The sequence below is a fragment of the Schistocerca gregaria genome, chromosome 4 (genome assembly GCF_023897955.1).
Source record: "Schistocerca gregaria isolate iqSchGreg1 chromosome 4, iqSchGreg1.2, whole genome shotgun sequence".
In the NCBI taxonomy this organism is placed as follows: domain Eukaryota; kingdom Metazoa; phylum Arthropoda; class Insecta; order Orthoptera; family Acrididae; genus Schistocerca; species Schistocerca gregaria.
Window position 1 is genome coordinate 721,300,316 of NC_064923.1, and position 17,820 is coordinate 721,318,135.

The following is a 17,820-nucleotide window of genomic DNA, read 5'->3' on the forward strand; positions in this document are numbered from 1 at the left end:
AGAGGAGAAGTTGACCCACAATTGCACACAGTATATGGATTATGTGCAGCTAAATTAATTCCCTTGGCCATTGCAGGAAGACTTGTTATTGCATATTTACAAAAAAGTATGGTTCTCAGAAATTACTTCATTTGAGATTTTGTTCACCTTACAGGAAAACTTTTTTTATAATGAGCATTAGTAATCATAAATTAATCTCTGAAAGTTCAGGGGCAACACTTCTCTCAACTTGTTAATGGCAATGCAAATTTAATGCTCAGTTACTTGACAGTCACACCACCTTGTATGATGGAAGGAGCTGTGTGTTTCATACATAAAAGTTTAATAGTTCCAGATCATAACATTCGTTGAGTATAAATTTACCCCCGCTATAATTGATGTGAACTTGTGAAGCTGTTCAGCTAAAACCTCATGAGGAATAATCTTGTAGGATCAGATGCAACTAAGTTAGAAGATATTCATAATATTTATCCAGCTTCAGAAGCTCGAATTCTTCATCTCCGGACTTCTTGTGGCGTTATAATAAAAACGGTGTTGTAGCAGTTTTTCCAGTGTGATACACTCATGTTATTCCTAGTAAAATAACTTTGTAGTTTGCAAGCGATTCATAAAAGCTCCTCATAGTAACAGTGACACCTCTTCACAACTTTGTTGGGTGCAGTGGAAAGTAATGAAGAACTTTTGAAAACCTGACCTGTCATATCATCTGAAGGTACAAGAAAGCCTCGTAAGTTGACATTGAAATACCAAAGTTTCAAATGTTATCGCAATCCTTGATGGGTACTAGCTCCTAATTGCATAGGAATTAATTTTTTTGTAATGGAAGGGAGATATATTAGCGAACTATTTGGCACTATTTATGCCTTTCGCAGACAAGCAGAATTTGTAAGGAAGATGACATTGAGCTGCTCTGATCTTCCATAATACAGACACCACTTAGATTAAAATATTTAGCTCCTGCAATATGATCTGTCTGCTGTGCGTAATAAAATGTGTTACTGGTATATTATATACCTACACATTGTTGTGTACTTTATTGCTACAGCTTGTTTCACTTCCTCATTATGTGTAAACAATTATTTTGTGGTGCATAAGAAAGCCAATAAACCAGTGAAATAAGAAGCCCAGTAAGAATCCAAAAAAATATATTTTTACTGCTTAATTAATCTAAAAAGTTATATAAAAATTGTAAGTTTTCCAAGAATGCCAAGTGACAAATCACTGACTACTGTATTGTTATCTGCTGAGAAGGATGCATGGGATAGGATTATGACAATGATTCAGCTGTCCATTATGACTGACTTGATGGTGTTTGATTGCTGTAAATATATTAAATTCTCTCTCTTTTTAGTGCTCTGTCACTTTCTGAATGTCACTGGTCAACTTGTCCATTTGTGTGTGTGTGCGCTGTCAGTATCTGCTTTATAAATAGTTAATTAATGTTGGTACTGAGTACACAATTACTACAAAATGCATTTTTCATCAGATACATGTTTACTTTCATTCAGTTAAAACATCACTAACAGTAAGAGTTTTCTCATCTGTTTTTTTGCTTTCAGTGGGGATGTGATGTCTGCTTGCTCATTTTACTAGAATTTTCCTCTTAAGCACTTAGGCTGAACATTAAAAAAAAAAGAAAAAAAAAGGGAGACCATAATGATGAACAGTGAGACAAAACACAACTGACATTGAAGGCTAGTAATAAGGCATTCCTCAGGTGCAAAGTAACACAGGCATGGCCCAGCACAAGGCAGAAGGGACAAAAGGGAAGAACTGCTTCTCCACCAGCCACAGCACAACATTTGCACCTTGCTACCTAAAAAACATCAGGTTCATCTGCACTTGATCAGCCTTTGAATCTACAGAGAGCCACGAAGCTGTCCACTTTACTTTTCATTAATTTTTGCAGAAAAACAATGTAGTGGACAAAAGAAAGTAGGACAATCAAGGTTGTGTAGAATTTAATCTGTTTTAAATCAATATAGAGCACTGTTATTTGAAAAATGCACCGTTTCAAGTCATTCACTAAAAATTGAAAAATCTCAAAAAGACAAACTGCACACTGCACCATCAAATGGCTGCATTTAATTGTTGTAGCAATGATGCAGGATGCATCACATTACGACCATATGATCCACCAAGCTGCTGATGTGCCCATTCCAAAACTTAATATTGCAGCGCCTTCAGCAACTAGACCAGGAGCTCAGGAAATTTTCCAGAAGCCATATTGAACAGCATTGAAGAAAAATTTAATTCCATGAAGTAGTAATTTTAAGTAGCGCATGCTTGGGAATTCACATGAAGAGACCCACATATCGGCTTAGGAACCATGGAAAGAAACCCAACTGAGGCTTTGGAACCTCGATGAAGAAACCAGCAAACACAACCATCTGCATGTAACAGGATAAGCAATGTTTGACAGTGTCAAACCATACTTGGTTACTTCCAGGATAGGGATATAAACTGACTGAATTAATGGTTTTGAACGGGTTGAGTCATCAAATTTCTATTGTTTTCATTGTTAGTTGGGACACCAACATTAATCTACCAGTTGTCGTTCTTGCTTAGGAAAGAAGAATTTCAGAAATGGCCCTTTTGCAATATTTACATCTGAACTTTGCTCATTTATTGTAATTTTAAATTCAACACCATGTTTGTGATTGAGTATAATCAGAAGTAAATGACTAAGCAGGAAAATATGCTTATAGAACCAAGTCCCTGCCACTGAAAACAAGGGTGCTAAGTTGTAGTTCTTTTACATTTTTTCTTCCTGAGATATAGATGCCAAAGAGGGTCAAAAACCTGTGCATTTTCTCTTCAGGTTTTCTTCTTTAATCACTTTAATCTGTTTACATCTTGTCACATGTATTTTTCTGATTCACAGCCAAAAGTTATCCAAGACCTGAAAGCAAGAGTTTCCTACTTGCTTCTGACTTGTAATAAAAGAGCTTCAAACATTCATTTTTGTTCATTTCCACTCACGTTCATCAGAAAGCTAGCCATATAGAAGGCCACTGTTTCTCATGTACTTAAGCTTATGATTTAAAATTTAACACAGATTCATTTCTGGGATAGCTCTACACCCACAGCAAATTTTACAAAAATTGAAGCTCAGGGAGTGGGAGACCCATGATCACTTGAGATGGAATGACATAACTACCAGTCAAGTGGATCTACCTCTGCACCCGCAATCCAGTGCATTAACCAGTCCATTGTGGTGGGGTTGTCATGTACTCTCTCGGTGCAGGGATTGCGCTGCCGATGCCTGAGCTGTAACCTTCACATGTCAGCCAAGGAATAGGTGCCTATCCACTTCAGGTTACCGGGACTCTGGGCTATGGCTACTGTGCCAGGTGGCCTTTGCAATGGTGAGATCCTCATGCCAGAGTGAGTGACATTGGGGTGGATGATCCGCAATGACATGGATCAAACTCCGCCATCTCAGCAGTCAGGAACAGGGAAAGCAGAGGTTTACAGTCCTATGGCACTTTTAGTCTTTGGCAATACCTCAAGATGAAAGACAGGTAAGGAGAAATGGATGTGGACAGTTTGCAGAGGTCTTGGTTTGTTCCCGAACAGATGGTGGCTTTTTCGCTACAACAAAGCCACTGTTTTTCTGTGAGAATATAGAAGATGAGTTGGGGAGGTTGCAGCAATAGAGAAGATGAGAAATGGATCTTTGCTGATCAAAACATTGCCCACCATCCAATCAGGCATGTGTTAAGATAGGAGCTAAACCAATCACCATTTCTCCTCATACCCAGATCAATAGGATTCAAGGTGTCATCTTCTATCTACAAACTGATGAGGAGCTCTATACTAATTTGGCGTGGCAAGGAATCGATTTTGATAGCCGCATTCAGAAGGGACCCAAGGATAATAGTGTGTACACTGTAGCTTTTATCCTATCCTTTAAAGGCAATATTTTACTTGAGAAGGTTAACGCCATGCTTTATAGGTGTGACGTCAGGCCTTATTCTCCTCTTCTGATGCGATGTTTTAGGTGCCAAAGTTTTGACATGTGTCTTCTCACTGTTCTAATGGGGCTATCCATTGGGCGTGTGGACAGACGTCCCATGAGGGCAGCCCTTGTAACCAGTCCCCTCAATTGTCCAGAGCTGCACCCTCCTCATTCACCACAATGCTCATCATTAAAGAGGGAGAAAAAATTCAAGAATATAAAACACTTGACTGCCTGTTTCTTCAAGATACAAAGAAACATTTTGAAGGACTTCATCCAACATATGGTTTCAAATTCTGTGACTGATGTGTCACAGACCATCTTACATAAGGTTTCACAGGACACCTCCTGGTCCTGGTTATATTCCAAGGTCTGTCCCACAGTTGGGGAAGGGAATGGCAGCTCTCATGCTCCCTACCCCTAAAGCATCAATGGTTTCCACATGATTGGTGCGGCCAGAGATGCCTAGTCATCCTCTGTCATCGTCAGGGATGAGAACTCTTATCAAGGTGCCCCCTTCCTAGACAAGGACCAGCAGCCACAGGCTGTGGCCCAAAGTACAATACATCCTCTTCACTCCTTGAAGATAAAATGGTGAAATTCTCACAGAAATCAGTCACACAAGGATAAAAAGGATAAGCACAAAGATAACTACTTTGAGTCTTTGGGTGTTCTGCTCCCCACGCCTGCAAAGGATGAGCCTATACTCCATAACCACAGATCACACAATCAGGTAGACTGCCACCTGATAACGAAGTAATCACACCCATTTGTCCCATTAGCCATGTTTTCAAACCTGACTCCAACACTCCTTCAGTGGAAATGCAATAGTTACTATTGCCATCTGATCGAACTCCATTATTTACTGGCTAATTATTCTGTAATGGTGTAGTAGTTCAGGAAACACTGTTTATGACAGCACACCTCGCAGCTCTGAAAACACTACAAAACCCTACTTAACCAATCACATTAATGTCGAGAGAGCATCCGATGTGGTCTGTACCCTCAAACGCTCTGGTATTTTCAGTGAGTGGATGCCACTTACCACTGCACTAGAGGCTGTGTCTGTTGGTGTCTACCTGTTAGTTTGACAGTAGGTAATGTTTATTTACCCTCAGATGGACCGTTCTAATATCACGAGCTGTTAAAGTTAGTGGAACAGCTACGTGTGTCATTCTTCTTACTGGGGGACTTCCATAATCCTCTGTGGGGTGGTGGCACTCGTATAGGCTGAATATTCAAACACCTACTTTCAGAAGTGGACGTCTGCGTACAAAATACTGGAACTGCAATACATTTCAGAGTGTCCCATGGAACATACTCAGCTATCGATCTCGCAGTTTGCAGCCCAAGTATCTTACCCCTGATTCAGTGGTGCGTCCAGGGCAATCTTAGGGCCAGCAACCATTTTCACATTCACTCTCCCCCTTGGGGTTTGACCTCAATTTCCAACGTTTTCAGTTCAGTGTGAACCATTTGGGGATGAACTCTCAAACTAGTTTCCATATGCAGGCTCCTTCTCCCCCTCGCCTCCCTTTTCCCCTTGCGCACAGGTCTCCTACCTGCTAGATCATCAGCATGGTAGCCAGTCCATGTTAAGTACCCACTTGGCTAAGCCCCCGGCAACACAGGGATCACATTGCTAGTATCTGAGCTGTTAATGCATCACGTATGCCAAGGAGTCAGTACTCATCACTTTGGGGCATCAAAACTCCTGGAAATGGCTGCTGTGCCAGATGGCCCTTGCTGTGGCTGGGTGGCACCCACGGGGCGAGCCTCTGGTTGGAGTGGATGGTACTATGGCGGATGCCTTGCACATGAAGCAACAAAGCTTCAATATCCTGGCCATTCTGTGGCCATCTCTAAGAGTAATTTAAGACATGACACTCCTCCTCCTGACGCTTCAGCCTTCCCCTCGCAGGCCACCCCTTGGGAGGAGGGTCAAGCTCGCTGGCTTGGGTGGAAACCTTTCCCTCGGTACCTGGTTTGTACCAGGACAGATTGCTAAAGTTTTGCCCTGACCAAGCGTTTGTTTTTCATAGAGACGATTGAAGATAAGTATGGCGAAGTGGAATCCATGAGTAAAATGTGGTCCGGTTCTTTGCCCAATCTGAAGCTCTGCGTGCTTGTGACCATCTCGGTGACATCCCAGTCTCTGTCTCACCCCACCAATCTTTGAACTTGATACAGGGCATCATTTTCCACCGGGATCTTCTTCCCCAAACTGACGAGGAGCTCCGTGCAAACCTCAAGTAGCATGGAGTCAGATTTATCTGCTGTGTACAGCAAGGCCCTAAAACCAGTTGCACTGATATAGGTGCCTTTGTCCTGGCCTTCGAGGGGGTACCTTCCCAGAGAAGGTAAAGGTGACGGTGTATTGGTGTGATGTAAAACCTTACATTCCACCACCAATGAGATGCTTTAAATGCTTACAGTTTGGACACGTCTTCGTGCTGCACCAATGATCCCTTCTGCAGTGATGGTGGGTGCCCCCTCCATGAGGGAAGTGCCTGTGCTCCCCCACCAGTGTGCGTAAATTGTAATGCGCAGCATCCTCCACCATTCACCATCATGCCTTGTGTATGCGAAAGAACAACAGATTCAAGAGTTCAAGACCTTAGATTGACTTAGTCACACCGAGGCTTGTCGAAAGTATGACCGGCTCCATCCCGTGCATATAACTTTTACTTTTGCTTCAATTACATCCATTCCTCCTCCTATCCCCTCCGATTCCTAGCCCCGCCCCATTCGTCCCACACCTTCCACCTCACCCTCATTCTCCCATTCCCCCTCTGCTTCCCCATCAGTACCCATACCCACCCCTTCAGGTGCTGCTTCCTCTTCCTCACCAGAGAAGCACCTCCCTTCTGTAGCCGCCAGTACTGAAACTCCCTCCCAGGAATCCTCTTCCCGGCATCCCCCTGAAAGGTATTCTGCAACTCCACATCGGTCACGTGATCCACGGCCGGTGGGCGCCAAGATTGCCAGGCGTAATTCCGTGGCCGAACTCGCTGCAGTCTGCCCTACTCTTCCTTCATAAAAGAAGAAGCAGAAACACAAGAACAAGGGCAAGGCCCATCTGGTGCCCCCTGAGGTGCCACCTTCCCCCCCTCCAGCCAATGAACCAACAGAGGCTGACCCCACCTATATGGACATTACTCCATCCTTATTGGCGACAGATGGCGACTTGGCGGTGTGACCGGCTCTGGTCCGTTTGCTTCCCATTTTGCTTCCAGCTTCAGAATCCTCCAGTGGAATTTTAATGGCTATTTACGTCACCTCCCAAAGTTGCAGCTTCTTCTTCCCTCCTACTCTGCTGCTTGGGTAGCTCTCCAGGAGACCCATTTTATGAATTCTTACTCACCCACTCTTTGTGGGTTCCACACTTTCTGTCGAAACCGAATTGGCCCCTTGCAGGCTTCTGGTGGTGTTTGCACCTTGGTCCACAAGGACATTGTTAGTAAATGGGTTCCCCTCAATACCGCTCTGGAAGTAATTGCTGTCACGGTCCATCTGACCACTCCAATCACAATCTGTAATCTCTACCTTCCACCTGACAGGTCACCCACATCCCTTGCTCTAACCATCCTTCTTCAACAACTCCCTTCTCCCTTCTTCTAGGGGGCTTTAATGCCCACAACCCTCTTTGGGGTAGTCACACGGCCTTCTTCCCCCCATTCAGTGAGATGTCCACAATGACTTATGTGACAGCGATCATTACCCGATTGTTTTGACCTTCCTTCAGTATATCTTGCTCCATCACCCTCCCAGGTGGGCTTTCTCTAAAGCTGATTGGGGTGCCTTCTCCTCTGGTACTGTCCCCCCTTTACTACCGTACAGTAGTCTTGAGGAGTGTACACAGACTGTGACTGCCGCCATTCTTTCTGCAGCTGTTTCAGCTCTCTCTTCTTCCAGGGCCCCCTCCCCTCCCCCCCCTGTCGGAAGATGGTCCCTTGATGGACTCCGGAAATTGCTGCAGCCATAAAAGACCGCCACAGTGCTCTTAAACGCTTCAAGCGGCACCCTTCTACTCCTCTCCTTCTGGCCTATAAATGATTCTGCACCCGGGCCCGTTACGTAATCAAATTCCAGAAACGGATTTGCTGGGAATGAAATGTGGGTGCCATAGGACCACACACCCCCTCTTCACAAGTCTGGGCGAAACTCAGGTAAATTTTTGGCCATTGCCCTCCCACTGGCACTGCAGGAATTTCTGTGCATGGTGTTGTCCTTACCCATCCCAACTTTGTCGCAAATGATTTCGCTCAACGCTTTGCCGAAGCCTCTGCACCGACTCAGTATCCACCCACGTTCCTCCTCCTGAAAGAGTGCTCGGAACGACTGCCTTTGTCTTTTGTTTCTCACTGCGTGAAGCCTTATAATGCCCTATTTAGCCAGTGGGAATTCGCCGGTGCCCTCGCCCTTTGTCGTGACACGGCTCCTGGACTGGATCGGATACACAACCAAATGCTCCAGTACTTATGAGTGTCTCGCCACTGCCATATGCCGGCCCTTTTCAACCATCTGTGGAGTGAGGGGGTATTTCCTACCCAGTGGCAGGAAAGCATTGTTATTCTGGTGTTGAAGCCTGGGAAGTCACCTCTTCAGTTGGATGGCAACCACCCAATTAACCTTACCAACTCCTGCTAGCTCCTTGAATGCCAGGTGAGTTGGCGGTTGTTTTGGATCCTTGAATTCCGCGACCTTTTGTCATCGACTCAAGGGGGTTTTCGCTGTGGCTGCTCTACGGTGCGTAACTTAATCCACCTGGAGTCTGCTATCCCGTCGGCTTTTGCCCATCGACAACACCTCATTGCAGTCTTCTGTGACCTGCCTAAAGCCTATGGCATCACCTGGCGCCACCACATCCTCACCACCCTTCACGAATGGGGCTTTTGTGGTGCCCTGTCCATTTTTATCCGTAACTTCCTTTCTTGTCACTCTTTCCAGGTCCAAGTTTGTACCTCCTACAGCACTTCCCATTTGCAAGAAAATGGGGGTTCCACAGGGTTCCGTGCTGAGTGTCCCTCTCTTTCTCATCGCCATTAATGGACTGGTGGCGGCTGCTGGGCCGACAGTGACTTCCTCTTTGTATGCTGACGATTTTTGTATCTACATTGCTTCCTCCATCATGGGCGCTGCAGAACGCTGTCTATCGGGTGCACTCTTGGGCTCTCTCCAATGGCTTTCAGTTTTTGGTGGCCAAGTTGTGTGTCATGCATTTCTGCCATCGTTGTGCCGTCCATCCCCATCTGGACCTGTTCCTTGATGGCCAATCTGTCAAGGTGGTGGACATCCATCCCTTCTTGGGTCTGGTCTTCGATGCCCTATTGTCATGGCTCCCTCATCTTTGTTAGCTGAAGAGGATGTGCTGGTTACATCTCAATGTTCTTAGATGTCGGTGCAATACCACCTGGGGCGCCAACCGCTCTATTCTCCTGTGATTGTGCAAAGTGCTGATCCAGTCTCGTTTAGACTATGGGAGTCCTGTCTATGGTTCTGCGTCACCTTCGACATTACAAATCTTAGACCTCATCCACCATTGTGGGGTACGCCTTGCGACTGGTGCCTTTCTTACTATCCCCGTGATTAGCCATCTTGCAGAGTCGGGGATTCCACTGCTGTGAGTTTTGGGCCAACAACAGCTGATATCTTACACACTCCGCATTCGCTGCACCCCAAAACAACCTAATTATGGTCTCCTTTATCCAGAGACGGAGATTAACCTTCTGCGGTGGCGGCCACGACGTGGGCTTATCATGGCTGCCCGCATTCAGTCGCTCTTTCTGAGCTCTAGCACTTCCCTTTATCGTCTCTTTTCTCCACTCATGTGGGTACCCCCTGTGGTGCATCTATTGGCTACAGCTCTGTCTTGATCTCTCAATCAATTCAAAGGATTCTGTTCCTCCGGAGGCCCTTCGTCACCAATTCCACTGTCTCCTCAGTTCATTCCAGGGGTCAGAAGTAACTTATACTGATGGCTCCATGGTTGCTGGTCACATTGGTTATGCTTACACCTTTGTGAGACACATGGAACTTTGTTCCTTGCCAGATGGCTGTAGTGTTTTTACTGTGGAATTGGTAGCCATCTTGCACGCACTGGACCACGTCCGCTTCTGCTCAGGACTGTCCTTCACTATCTGTAGTGACTCCTTGAGCAGTTTGCAAGCTATCGGCCAGTGCTTCCCTCGCCACCTGTTGGTCATAGCTATCCAGGACTCTTTCTCTCCTTGATCAATGTGGATGCTCGGTGATTTTCATTTGGACCCCAGGCCATGTTGGGATCCCTGGCAATGAACTTGCCAATCGACTGGCTAAATTGTGTGCTATTTTATGTAACAACAAGGTAACTGGGCTGTCACGTGTCCGCCAGCTCAAGGCGACTTGCATGAGGAAGCTAAACGCTCTCCATTTTTTTAGTAACTCCTTGTGGAGTGTGGATTGCATAGTTCTGAGATTTTACAAAACACTGATTTTATACCACTTAGACAGTGGCTGTGTTGCTCATGGGTTGGCAGCACCATCTGTACTTAGCTTGCTGAACCCTGTTGACAGCTTTCTGGTGGAAACCAGTGTTCCACCACTGCAGGTTAGACGACAGCAGCTTCTGGCCAATTATACAGTCACAACCTGTCAGATGCCTACTCATCCATGTTACTCAACTCTGTTCCACAGCCAACAGTTCAGACTGTTTTCGCACTGCCCAAAATTGGGTAGACCAGCTGAGATCCAACTAGATACTCTACTGAATGATCTCCAACAGCCTCCTCTAGTCTGTTTTCGTAGGTCTCCCTCTTGATGCCCCCCCGTGGTCTGTACGATTATTCTAATTTGGTATGCATCTACACAGACGGATGAAAATTCAACGAAAGGAATGGTTATTCTTTTGGACATGCGCAATGGGACATGAGAAGCACACTTTGCCAAGTGCCTGCAGTGTATAAGCTGCAGAATTATTTGCCATATCTCAGGCTTTGTGGTATGTCAAATCCCGGGCCATGACAGACTTTCAGGTCTGTGACAATTCCATGAGTTGCTTAAAAGGAATATCCCTACACTATCCTAAAAATCTTTTGGTCGCCAACATGGAGGACCTACTGGTTCACATCTACAGTTCTGGACATTGAGCCACATAGGCATTCCAGAAAATGAACTAGACGACTGTCTAGCTAAAGACACAACTGCAGGAGTTCGACTTTGTCAGAATACCAGGGACAGAATTACTATTACAACTTTGATTCAATTTTTTGATGCGCTGGGAATTGGAAAAGTAGACTGTTATGACCTAAACCAAGTAAATAGTGATGAAGGGGTCCACTAACGTGTGGCATACATCTTTCCAGGCCTCCCAGAAAGATGCTATTGTGCTGACTGTACATAGGCCAAACGAGATTCACCCATGAGTTCCTTCTGCATCCGGAGGATCCTCCTCAAAGCAGTTGTGGTAGTCTGCTGATGATAGCACATGTTCTTGTTGCGTGTGCCCTGCTGGCCAATCTGTGACATACTTTGTTTGCCTACCTCACTACCTCAGATGCTTGCAGATGACAAGACAGCCACTACTTAAGTGTTGCATTTTCTTAGGGAGAGTAAGTTGAAAAATTAACTATAATACTTCCCCACTTAGGATTGGTTGTAGGGGGCGGGGGGTGGGGGGGGGGGGGGGGAGTGTGTGCCTCCCTCTGTGGCGTGTACCCCCATGCGACTGCAGGTTAATTTCTTCCTCCCTCACTTTGACGTGCCTTTAGACCTCCTTGTGCAAGATGCTGCCTGGGTTATCCCTGTTTTCTTTTACCTATCATGTTGCAACTGCTGTCACACCCTTTTTTAAACTCTTTGACTTGCTTGTATAGTTGGAGCTGCCAAGCCCCCACTTTTTTTACCTTTTTAAGTTTCTCTCATTAAATGAATGGACTGATGGTCCAGTAGTTTAATTGCTTTAAACACACAATCATCATCATCATCATCATCATCATCATCATCATCATCATCGTCATAATCATTCTTACATATGTGTGTAATATATACTACTGAATGCACTGGAGGAAAAGCTTTGTTCATTGATGTGAATTTTTGTTGTTCCAGGTTGCAAAATGTGCGATAAAGGTGGAACTAGTGAATGACAATTACACTGAACTGAAAGGAGAAATTGCAGGTCCTCCAGAAACACCATATGAAGGTGGAACCTTTGTTTTGGAAATAAAAGTACCAGAAACTTATCCATTTAATCCCCCAAAGGTATTTTTGTGTACTAAAAAACTGTATTTTTACCTGGAATGATATGCAGCAGTGCAATACAAAAGAAGGCTAAGGTGCTATGTTTTCAGTTAATGCTTAGTGTGAATGCTTGTGATTATAAGGGCCTCAGCATGGACGGGTCTGGTGGCAAGTGGGTTGGGAGAGGAAAAAGACGTAAGGAAGGATAGGATGGTATGAAGGTGCATGGGAGCAGAAGAATGGAGATTGTGACACCCCAATGGCAGGTTCTCTCTCAGGAATGGTAGGGGGTGTTATAGGAAACAACATAGGAAATTGTGTGACATAAGCATAAATTAACTGTTTCCATATGCTTGTTCCAGAGAATCTGGTTGGTATGATCCTCATGTAACGTGAAGCGGCTATTGTCAGGCTGCCTCGTGTCATAGTGTGGCAGTTACGGATCATCACCGTATTCAGTTGGTTTGACTCATATGATTTTGTAAAAGATCTTTGCCAAAGATATTTATTTATGAAATAAGTTAATAAATAATAAAATAACTATTTCTAAAATTCTTGACAGTGTACTGAGTGCTTTGATAATATCTTTTACAAAAGACGGAGTTGTCCCTGCTTTAATATTAAAGTGATGTTAAACAAATTATACAATATAATAAGGGGTATAGTGGCAGTACAGAAGCTGCACTGTGGCATGGCAGCAGTGTTGATATATAATAGTTGATATATAATATGGTTATTTTCAAAAGTATCCCTTCTTCTGACAGTACAGGATTTGTTGCTGACAAGATAGAACTGTTCTTTCATAGTTACGTAATATATAGCATCTAAAAAATGGAAAATCTAGAATGGAATGTAACAGGATTATGAAAACGATATTTGCTGCTCATCAAATAGCGGAGATGCTAAGTCGCAGATAGGCACAACAGAAAGACTGTCAGAAAGTGAACTTCCAGCCACCAAGGCCTTTATCAAAAACACACACACACACACACACACACACACACACACACACACACACACACAACCTCAGTCTCTTGACAGCTGAAGCCAGTCTTGTGAGCAGCAGTGCTTGATGAGAGAGACAACCGTGTTTTTGGGTGAGGAGGAGGCTAGGGCGGGGGGTGGGGGGGGGGGGTTGCAGGCTAAGAATGGGGGACAGAAAAGTGCTGCTTATGGGAGCATACAGGAATGAGGTGGAGAGTGGGTGGGGCAACTCAGCTAGGTGCAGTCAGGAGGTTTGGCGGGGGTGGGGGGTTAGCTTAAAAGGAGAGAAGTGAAAAGACTTGGGGTGCATTGGTGGAATAGAGGGCTGTGTAGCGCTGGAATGGGAATAGGGAAAGGAGTAGATAGGTAAGGACAATGGTTAACGAAAGTTGATGCCAGGAGTGTTACGGGAATGTAGAATATATTGCAGAGAGAGTTCTGACCTGCGTAATTCAGAAAAGCTGGTATTGGTGGGAAGAATCCATATGGCACAGGGTGTGAAACAGTTATTGAAATGAAGAACATTGTGTTGGGCGGCGTGCTCAGCGGTGGAGCTGGTCCATCTATTTCTTGGCCACAGGCCGTCAGCCAAGAAAACTGTCTGCTTGACTGACTGTTCAAAACCTCTTTTTCTCAAAACCTCTTTTTCTCAAAAACTCCTTTTTCACGAGTATGGATAGTTGCTGGAAAACCCTTTGCTGAGCACACTGCTCAACATGACATTCTTCATTTCAGCAATTGTGTTACACCCTGTGCCATCTGGATCTTCCCAACAACACCAGCTTCTCCAAATTATGCAGGTCGGAACTCCCCTCTGCAATATATCCTACAATCCTAGAACTGTCCTGGCCTTAACCTTCTTTAGTCATTATACTCACCCATCTATCGCCTTCTGTGATCCCATTCCAGCACCATACAGCCCTCTATTCCACCAACGCACCCGCAATCTTTTTACTTCTTTACTTTCCCGCTACGCTTCCCTTCCCCCCCTGCCCTCTGTCTAGTCTCCCAACCTCACCTAGTTTCCCTACCAGCTCTCTATCTTGTCCGTGTACGCTCCCACAAGCAGCACTTTTCCATCCCCCACCCCCACTCTGCTCTCCCTCACCCTCCCCACCCCAGCCACCTCCTAACCCCCACCACACAGTTGCCTCTATCTTAAAGTGCCGCTGCTCGCAGTCTGGCTTCACCTGCCAGAGACTGTGGTCATGTTTCCAACAGTCTTTCTGTTGTGCCTATCTGTGACTCAGCATAATATAGCAACTATCATTTTCATAATATTGTTATATAGAATTGAAAGTTGTATGTGTGGATATCTGATAATGGATAAATTCCAAAACATATTATATGAGCAATAAAGTCATTCCTTGCCTGATGCTTGATTTTTACCATTGCAAGTCTTCTTAAATGCAGAACTACTAATTGTTTTAATTTTAAGTTTGATGTCAGATAACAAGTGACAGAAGAAATATTTTTTTCATGTGATGTAATTTCAGATTAACAATTTTCGGATTGTTTCCATCACTAGTACTGTGAAACCTTGCTTCTTGCCAAATTCCATTGATTCTTGGTCAACGGGAAATGCCTTGTATGTTTTGATGAATGAGTTTATGAGTATCAAAATATGTGACATAAATGGCTGTATCTTTTGATTGTATTGCCTTATAAATTTCAATATTTTTCACTGCGAAGGAACCATGAACCTCAGTTTGTGACAGAGATTTCAACTTGAATCATCTGTCCATACTCGTGAAAAATGGGCTTGGAACAGTCAGTCAGGCAGACAGATGGACAACAAAGTTGTACTATAAGAGTTCTGTTTTTACAGACTGATGGGTGGAACCCTAAAAAGGAGGTCAATCAGTTACAGCAGAGTAGATAATCTGCTGCAGACGGCAGTCCATCATTGCTGGTCTGTAACTTCATCTTCCACTGCTGTCAGCTTCACTTATTTAAGAATTGTTAATACTCAATACTTCCATTGCATCCTTAGACATCCCTTTAGCAGCTTCAGAATGGAGGACTTTGTATGGGAGGAAGTTATTAGCTCACAGGATATGGCCAAACCGTTGTAGCATCTTTTGTTCTAATAGTTGCTAATAGTTCCAAAATGCTGGTCCAAATCATCTTTCATTCTTCATTCCCATTTACCTTGCATGGTATTTTGGAAGGGTCCATAGATCGTTTGAGTTACTTTCTTCTCGAAGTTACAGATTGCTTCTTCAGTCGTTGCTGATGTCGTGCAGGTTTCACAACATATAAAAGTACCAGCCGTACTAGTGTTATGTATGGCCGAATCTTATTCTTCTGTGACCTCAGTTGTGACTTGAATTAATTTTTCAGACTAAAGAAAATTTTATTAATTTTGATTATTTGTTGATGCACTTTTTTTGTCACTTCACTTATTAGTCAGTATGGAACCCCCAGGTACTTGAAGTCTTAACCTTGCTCAAAGGTATGCCCATCAACAACAATGTAAGGAAGGAGAGCTTGACATTGTGACACAACAAGATATTTGGCTTTATCGTCATTCACCACAAGCCCAGTTTCCACGCCTTGTGGAGAAATTGGGAAGTATCAGCACGTACTTGCTCCAGAAGCCCAGTTTCCTACACATTGTGGAGAAATCGGGAAGTATCAGCACGTACTTGCTCCAGCAGCCCAGTTTCCTACACATTGTGGAGAAATCGGAAAGTATCAGCACGTACTTGCTCCAGCAGCCCAGTTTCCTACACATTGTGGAGAAATCGGGAAGTACCAGCACATTCTTACTCTGGGGTATCACCAAGAATCTCATCAGCGGCAGCAAATCCCAGGATTGTGTGTTCTCCCTTCATCTCCATTTCCCTGCTTCAAGCATTATAAGAGTTTACTTTTTCAAGCTCAAGTTGAATAGTATTGGTGCCGACGGATCTCCTTGTCTCATTTCAATTCAGTTACTGAATGGTGATGGTAGTTAATTGTCCACCTGTACTTGACAAGTTGATTGAGAGTAGCAAACTGGAGTTGGTTGAAGTTTTTCAGTGGGATGTGAAATTCCTCAAACATTTTCCTGAACATGGAGCATTCAATCCTAAAATAAGCTTGCTGGAAATGGAAGATGACATGTAATTCCCAATCAGACACACAAAATTTTTGTATCAACTACTTCAAGGTAAATATGTGGTTAGTAGTTGACTGTCCAGGGACAAAATCACTTTGATAGAGGTCTACAATTCCTTCAGCCAATGTTTCATGCAATTTAACAACAGCATTGTAAAGTCTTTATAACCAATTTCAAGTAATGAAATCCGTTGATACTTGGATACTTGTGTAGCATCACCCTCCTTGAAGATGGGACATATAATTACTCCTTTCCATTCTCCAGGAATTATTCCTGCTGTCCATAATGTACTCAGAGCATCCAGCAATGTTTCATCTCCCAGGCGGAGCACCTCAGCTGTGATACCAATACCTCCTTGTTCTTGAGGGCCTTTAGCACAACACTGATTTCAGGAATTTCCACTTTATCGATCTGGGATTTCCACTTTATCAAACTGGGCCTGCATCTGTGTTTTCACCACTGTTGGAGTGTCATGATACAGTAAGTTCTCAAAATGTTTTTAAAATAGTCTTGGCAGCTCCAATGGTGGTACGACTTCATCTGTCACATTCATCAGACCCAGTGTATGTTGTTGGTAGATACCCCTGGCAAATCTTGGGGCCCAGAAAAAGAAGTGTGATGGCTTTGATTCTGCGACTGCTATGAACTGACTTTCATGGTGTTTCTTTTTCTTTTCTCTTATGGACTGATGGGTGTTAATGCCTCGCCCCATAATAAGCCATCATTACATCTTACAAAAGTTGTTCTAGCTATTTTAGTGTCTTCACTGATCTGCATTTTGGATGGCAAATGAGCTTTTCATTTGCACTCATCATCACTGCATTCAGTGATGCTAGCAATACACCTTCCATGCTTTAGGATACTATGATGTAGTATGTTGTTCTGTAGTTTTATATTGACAGTGCTGTCTCACTTCTACATCCTCCAATTTATCCTTATCAAAGTGGACCACCCTTTCAGCATTACTTTGTTACTTGATAAGACAGATTCAGACGTAGTTCAACTACCACCAGAAAATTTCTGATTTCATACCTGCTCCACAGAAAGTTTATGCATGTTTGATACTGCTATGACATCTTCAGCCAGAACATGGGCGATCTGATTCATCATACTTCAGTCTGGAGATATCCAGATAACATTATGTGCTAATTTTTGGGGGAAGTACGTGCTTCTAATGGTCATTCACCTTGTTTTGGCAAAGGTAATCAGCCTGACACAAATCTTTGCTTGTTTCATGGCTACTATCAGGACCAGTTGTTGGACAATACTAATCTTCTCTTCCCACTTGGGCATGAAATCTCCTATTACCAACTGAATTAAATGTATTGATAGTCTGACTACTGCAGTTTCTGTGTATTTGCAGATAAAATCTGATAATAATTCTCAGAATATCATAAGTTGAGTTTAGTGTTGAAATAGTATGAAGTGTCTGTAAATTCTTTTTTTTATAATGAGAACAAACAGCAAAAGAAACACCTTGTGACAGCAGTTTTTCCTTGCATTAGAAAGCTATGATTCAGTTAGTATTTTGTGTGTGTATATGATGTGATTATCA

General features: G+C 43.7%; 1 protein-coding gene across 1 annotated transcript in view; it reads left to right on the forward strand.

Annotated features, from left to right (window-relative positions):
- Positions 1 to 17,820, forward strand: part of LOC126365816 (ubiquitin-conjugating enzyme E2-22 kDa) — a 98,269-nt gene that overhangs the window by 26,122 nt on the left and 54,327 nt on the right. Inside the window, exon 2 of the mRNA XM_050008408.1 lies at positions 12,047 to 12,199. Within this exon, the coding sequence (XP_049864365.1) occupies positions 12,047 to 12,199 (153 nt within the window). The remainder of the gene's footprint in view (positions 1 to 12,046; positions 12,200 to 17,820) is intronic.